Genomic DNA, 6,692 nt, shown 5'->3' on the forward strand with positions numbered 1-6,692 from the left:
TCACGACTGTAGCCAACAAAGATAGCTTCACGAGCCTTAGCTTGCATCTTTCTCCTCTCTACTTTGTCCACGTAAGCCAACACGGCACAGCAAAATGTGCGTAACCATGAGTACACCGGCAATTCGCGGTACCACACCGCGTAAGGGACCTCCATGTCTCTTGCTGAATTAGGCATAATGTTGACACAGTAGGTTGCTGTTACTGTAGCCTCTCCCCACATCTCTTCAGGCAACTGAAAATGATTCAGCAAACATCTCATACGCTCAGATATTGTCCTAACCATTCGCTCCGCCACGCCATTTTGTTCCGGTGTGCGCTTAACGCTGGACGTACACACCATGCCGTACTTTTTCGTACAAATATCAGCCAGCTTGAACAGCTCCTTGGCGTTGTCATTGCGAACCGCCTTCATGCACACATTCAACTGGGTTTTCACTTGCTGATAGTAGATGTGTAGGTTTTCGTAGACATCTGAGCGCTCAGCCAAAAGGTAGATAGTTGCGAATCGACTGGCTTTGTCAACATACACCGCAAAATACCGCTTGCCAGAGTAGAATTTTATCGCGTATGGCCCGCAGATATCAATATGAGCACGTTAGCCAATCAGCCATTCACGTGTTGGTGCGTTATGGGTGTTGCGAAAGCTTTTTCTGGTCAATTTGCCCTTGACACACGTATCACACTTGAACCCGTTGGGAACTCGAAGCTCCAGTTTCCTCATTGGCCACCAAGTGTGTCGAAAGAGTGCATTTAATGCATTTCGCCCTGGATGACCAAGGCGGTCATGCCACAGTTCCACTTTATCACCTCCTACCATCAGCATTGCATCGGATGGTCTCTCCAACTTCAAACGATAGAGATTTGTTTCATCTCTATGAGCTGTAGTGCGACCCGACTGAAGCAGTACATCTGCATAATCATCTTCATCAAAATGACATCACACTCGCTCTGTAGCCACTAGCAACCGTAAAGCTTGTCTTCCCACTGAGAACAGGCTGCACAGTAATTCAGGAACGTATCGTACTCCATGCGGCAATAATGAAACTCTGCCATTGGACGTAATTATTTCTTTCTTAACTGTTCCAATGCCAGCAACTTCCAGCCAATTTTCGCCACCAGTACGCACTGTCGAACTCAAAGGTGTGAACGACATAAAGTCATCTTTTTGGTTCGTCATGTGACTAGTAGCTCCTGAGTCCAGATACCAGCGGTCATGAGCGAGATCAGCCACTTTTTTCTCCAACTTCATCAAACTCATTATAACATTGGCGTTATCATCGCTTTCATTACCATCGCGGCCTTTACTGTTAGTCTTGGCACTTTTTTCTCCTCCATCGAACTTGCTGCGCTTTTGCGTTGAACCTCCACGCTGATTCTCGGACGGAGGGCGCTTGCCCAGGTACGGGCAATTGCGCACTTGGTGCTCTTGTTCGTGGCAGTGGAAGCATCCTCCGCCACGCTTCGGACTGGCGCTGCCCTGACCGCGACCAGCACCGCGATCTCCTCCTTGATTTGCTCCTCCACGACCGCCAAAACCTCGTCCACGACCACCACGTCCACGTCCTCGACCGCGATTAGCTCCTCGTCCACGACCACAACCCCTGCAGCAAAGAACACCTTGTCTTCTTCATCGCCCTTGCTACCTTCCTCCTTCCGGTTCTGTATGTGGTCGTAAGCAATCTCCAATGCTTGCTCCAGCTGTTCATAGTTCGGTGGGTCGTCCGGGTTTTGCGTTGTGTGGCTTGCAAGAAAAGTTTGAACCACATTGTCATAGTCACGCGGTAAGGAGCCAATCATGATAGCCGGTTTTGCATATTCATCGACCGGTCTGCCAGCCACCGAAATTGTCTCCATGATACGGCGCATTTCACTTAGGCGATCTGGTAGATTGCCCTTTGACTCCAGCCGGAGACGACTCAACTTTGTTCTCTCCTCCGCATATTTTAAATAGGTTTTCCCCATGAAACGTCGTTTCAAGCGTTCCATCATGCGGTATGGAGTAGACTCGTACTTCACTGTCTTCATTTTCTGATTTGTCATTGATTCGTATAGAATCTCCTTTGTCCGCGACGTTTTGCTCACCCAGTCGTCATGATCAGTCTGTTTACTTTTTTCAGGCTCTGCGACGTCCTACTCACAGTATCGCCACAGCTGCTTGCGTTGCAACTTCAGCCTGACACGCTCCAACCACACTTCAAAGTCTTTTGCATCAAACGGCGGAATGGACTTCCTCTCGCTCTTCGACTCCTTCACCTCCTTGGTTGTATCTGCCATTCTTGCGTAGTCAGTTCCAAGCGAGCTTCACCAGCGCAAGTCTTGGGCTCATAACCTGAAGCGACCTGCAGTCGCGCGCAGAGTGAAATCTAAGCTTGCTAAAGCTTTGGCGAGCGAACAAGCAGCAAAAGCTACTTGTGAAGGAATCGTGTTTTTGTGAAGTGAGCTGGTAGCCCACATTAGTTCTTCTCTTTGACAGAAGTCGTACTGTGTCTTCAACTGGCGCATGCCTAACTGTCAGATGTAGCAGACAACCTCCGTAGGACAATTCTGCAACGTGGGAAAACCTCCAGCACCATCGTGCCTTCTCGGGATAAACGACCCACACATGCTTGCCTGCATCATCATGCTTCGCATGTTTCCGCCAAGCGGCGGGGACCAGTACACTGGAATTCTCAACAGGTTCCTTTAGCGTATCTGTTGGAAAAGCACTAGTGTCTGTGATGACACACCTTGATTGTGTGGTAAACGCACTTTAGTGTAGGTAACTTGAAGCGGGTATTCTCCAAATTTAGACTTCGCTCGTGATGAAGGCGACGTGGCCCCGTACCTGTTCCGTAATATATTTTGTTTTAACGGCCATTTCGGTTGCTTTAACGGATAAGGCCGCTATATTTTCTGTCGTGACGTTGTTATATGGTTGCTGTAACGCCATTCAACATGTTGTACGTACAACGTGTTAAAAATTGGGCTTTTTGTCGCATAAGTTGGGCGCTCTTGAAAATGCACAGGGCTGGGTCAGCCAATCCGATATAAACGGCACATTGACCTCTTCCAAACCAGTGGCTCTGTGCTCATCCCCCAAAGATACAAGAAGAAAGAAGACGTGTCACCAGCATGGACCCACCTCGAGAAACGCGCCGGGAGCATCAACGCTTTATGGAGCGACTGGAGGGACGGAGCGCAGAGGAGAGTGCGCGCCTCCGCCGGGAGCACGCGGCATTCCTGGCGGGAGAGAGGGAAGCTGACATTGACTTCGGAAACGACCCGGTTGCAGCACCAGTGCCTGTGGTCAAGCGCACGAGTTCTCGCATATCGCTGCAACCCCGGTCGGCAAGGAAGCATCCTACATGAGGGCCCAACGGCAACATGCTTTGCAGATGCATGCTGTTGCGGCGAAAATGCTAGCGGGATCTGGGGAGAAGAGACTAGTCACCCGCGAGAATACGGACGACGAAGAAGACGACGACTACTACCCAGAGGACGACGAGATGACGACACCCAAGCAGCTGACGCCGAGGTCGCTGTGGTTCTCTCCGCAACGCGGAAAGATAAAGCTGCCAAAGATCGGGCGACGAATAAACCCGCCCAGCCCAAGATGCCACGGAAACCAAGTGCTGCGCGGCTTGCCAAGGAAAAAGAGAAGGAGGAACGTAGAGCTGTAGCTGAACAACACTGTGATACGTCCGCAGAAGCCGAGAAGCGAGGAGCAGCTGCGCTGGAAGAGGTGAGGAAGCGACTGGAGGCGACTGCTGCAGCCAAGACGAAGAAGCGGAAGACGAGTGTCGTGACCAAGAAAACGAAAAAATCATCCCCGATGTACGACATGTTACATGCTGGACGATACTACATATTCTGATATATTATGTTGTATGTCATGCAAGTACAGCCAACATGTGTGGTCAAGCATGTATACACCATGCTGCGCCTCCAGCATGTGTACAACACCATAATCTCCAGCATGTTTGCAATGCTAACATGTGTCGTTTTGTGGTACGATCTTCGCCTGAGTCTGCTGCGACAACTCAGCCGCAACATTTCAGCCTTCGGCGGAAGAGTGCCCCGGGAAAACGCAAAAGTTGCCGCCGATGACGCAAGACGACGCGATGGATGGAGTGTGACGCGGGCGACTCCGACGAGAAGGTCCACGGGGCAGGGATGCGGCATAATGCCTGAGTCTGATCCCTCCACGGTATCAGGGCTGACCTGGCGCCGGACTCGGCGCCCGGCTATGTACAATCCCGTCACTGAAATCCCGTCATTCAAAACCCGTCACTCAAGACCCCGTCACTCAGACTCCGTCACACGGGACCCGTGATTACGGGCCACGAATCAGGTTGAAGATCAGTTGCGGGAAGCACGCCAGAAGTAGGGTTAGGTACAGAATGAGTGGTTAGACAGCTAGTAGCCAGTGGCCTGAACACAGGATAGGGTAAGGATCAGTCCCGAAATTTCTCTGAACCACAAAGACCTCCTGCAGATCTCCCTCGTTCAGGAGAACCACCAAGCCTCGGCAAGTCGAGCCACCAGGAACACGTGGGCCCCGACGCTCGTCGGCTCGGGTCTCACCCCCATTCAACTCCGTGCCTAAAAGGAGAACAAGTTAAACTATACCGTCTACGACGCGCCCGATAACGCGCTGCCCAAGGCGAAGGACCGCACTGGCCTGATAACCACCGTGCGCAAGACAGCGTAGGCCCGATAACGCCGCACGCCCAAGGGATTCGACACACCTGCGTCCGAGCAGGGTTTCACCCTGACCCCCCCCCCCCAACTCAGGTAAGATCTACAATCGCCTCTCCGAAGATACGCTACTCAAAGAACCGGGAAATAACCCGACACGAACCATATTGGATGTGCAGGTTTTGTGTGAGGACGTACTTACAGTAACTTACAGTTTTATGTGAGGGCGCTACTCCGCACTTCTACTGCTGTGCTGGCACCACCACCAACTCCGACGCTGGAAAATGATCCAACAGAACGAGACAGGTACGAAGCAAGCGTTGGCGATGATGATGAAGATTTTGTATTGATTGTGCTAAACTCGTTCTTTTTCTAGATCGACTTCAGACTCGCTCAATGTTGACGAATGTGCATCGCCAATTGTTGCTGATGCGATGGCATCACCTCCTGCTGCTTTTGCTGCAGTACCGTCGGCCGATGGATACGAGGTGCTGAATTAGGACTGTGACGAGACAGAAACTGAAGTATGTTCCTACAATGATGACGACGAGTGGCGTAATGCGAACACTGCTGACCACGAACCTGAAGACGATGTTCCAAGAGATGGAAGTGACGAAGAATATTCTGCTCGTGAGAAACCTTGCGGTGATGTGAACCAAATTGATGGCGGCGCGGAGCGTTCATGGGGCATCCTGGAGCCTGCGGAGATGGCCGACTTTGCTGGAAGCGAGGAGAACATGGCGGACATGTGCGAGTCAGGCTGGACGTTCGGTACGAACTCAATGTCGATGTATCTACGATGCTGTAGGCTACAACATATTCTAACTTGTTTGATGCTCTACTTACAACATATAGATGCTGACCACTTCCCGCCCGACCAGCGTTATCCAGGCCTGTATGTAGGCGAATACGGGCCCACTGATGAAGTCCTCGCCTTGGCCGATTCCCCCCTGAAGATCTTCTTTTTCTTCATGCCAAAGATTCTGTGGAGGAATGTGGCAAAAGAAACGAAGCCGTACTTTGTCCAGAACCTTGAGTCGGGTGTTGAACGCACGTTCAACAACCATAAGGTTCCCTAAAAGAAACCCAAAGCGTGGTTTCTGCATCGGGAGGCCCAAAACCCTGATGTTGAACTACGCCAGATCTGCACGTGCTGGGTCTTCTCATTGCGCGTATGTTGCACCCTCACCGGCGTCGATTTCGAGATCACTGGGGCACTAACGCTGTGGGTGCTATTCCGCGCGGGACGTTCAACGACTTCATGGCTCGCAACCGCTTTGAACGCATCATGACAAACCTACACTTCACAAATAATGCAGATACAAAGGATGCTACGGACCGTGCGTGGAAAATCAGATCCGTCATTGAAGTGCTCCGGGAGACGTTTCCGTCTGGGTACAAAACGCTGCCTGTGATTTCCTTCGATGAAGGCATGCTACCTTCAAAGAATCGCAACAACCCGACGCGCCAGTACATGAATGGGGTACTAAACTGTTCCTCACGTGCTGTGCTTATACCGCCCATGCATGAGGTGATAAACCACGGGCTCGTAAGAGCTCGCGGCATTTCTTTTGGCGAAGTAATTCATGTTGTATCAACTTAACGTTGTATGCGCTGTTGCTATATCCTACAACATGTAGGCTTGAAGTATTCTGTGGCAAGGCGCAGCAACTCAATGAGGTTGGAAATGTGCCAGCAAGTCAGCTGTCGGTGGATTCAAACACCGGACCCGCGGCGGTGAACCGCAACCTTGATGCTGTTCTTCCACCTCCTGATAAAGAAGTATACCACCTCGTGGTGACCGACCGGTTTTATACGTCGGTGTAACTTGCACTCCAGATGTAGTGGGTCTAACTTGACTCACTACTTTAGCTTACACGTTGCGCAACGTGTATGAGGAAGCGTAAGTACTTAGTAATTACTTAGGTTAATTATATTTGAATACACAAATGTAAGTTAAGTAAGATAGGATTCCAAGTGACTTAGATTAGGTAAAATCAGAACTGTATTGTTT

General features: G+C 50.7%; 2 protein-coding genes across 2 annotated transcripts; one reads left to right on the forward strand and one right to left on the reverse strand.

Annotated features, from left to right (window-relative positions):
* Window positions 1-1,182: 1,182 nt before the first annotated feature.
* On the reverse strand, window positions 1,183-1,798 carry IUM83_15799 (uncharacterized protein; the record flags this gene model as incomplete). The annotated part of the gene is made up of 2 exons (XM_067940639.1): window positions 1,183-1,192; window positions 1,419-1,798. 2 exons carry the CDS (start codon window positions 1,796-1,798, stop codon window positions 1,183-1,185), a joined length of 390 nt encoding a protein of 129 aa, XP_067782128.1.
* A 1,795-nt stretch (window positions 1,799-3,593) lies between these two features.
* IUM83_15800 (uncharacterized protein) lies at window positions 3,594-5,757 on the forward strand (the record flags this gene model as incomplete). The annotated part of the gene is made up of 5 exons (XM_067940640.1): window positions 3,594-3,814; window positions 4,883-4,984; window positions 5,055-5,166; window positions 5,314-5,449; window positions 5,534-5,757. 5 exons carry the CDS (start codon window positions 3,594-3,596, stop codon window positions 5,755-5,757), a joined length of 795 nt encoding a protein of 264 aa, XP_067782069.1.
* Between the last annotated feature and the right edge of the window lie 935 nt (window positions 5,758-6,692).

This window comes from Phytophthora cinnamomi, assembly GCF_018691715.1.
Source record: "Phytophthora cinnamomi strain GKB4 chromosome Unknown Contig111, whole genome shotgun sequence".
Taxonomy (NCBI): Eukaryota; Oomycota; class Peronosporomycetes; order Peronosporales; family Peronosporaceae; genus Phytophthora; species Phytophthora cinnamomi.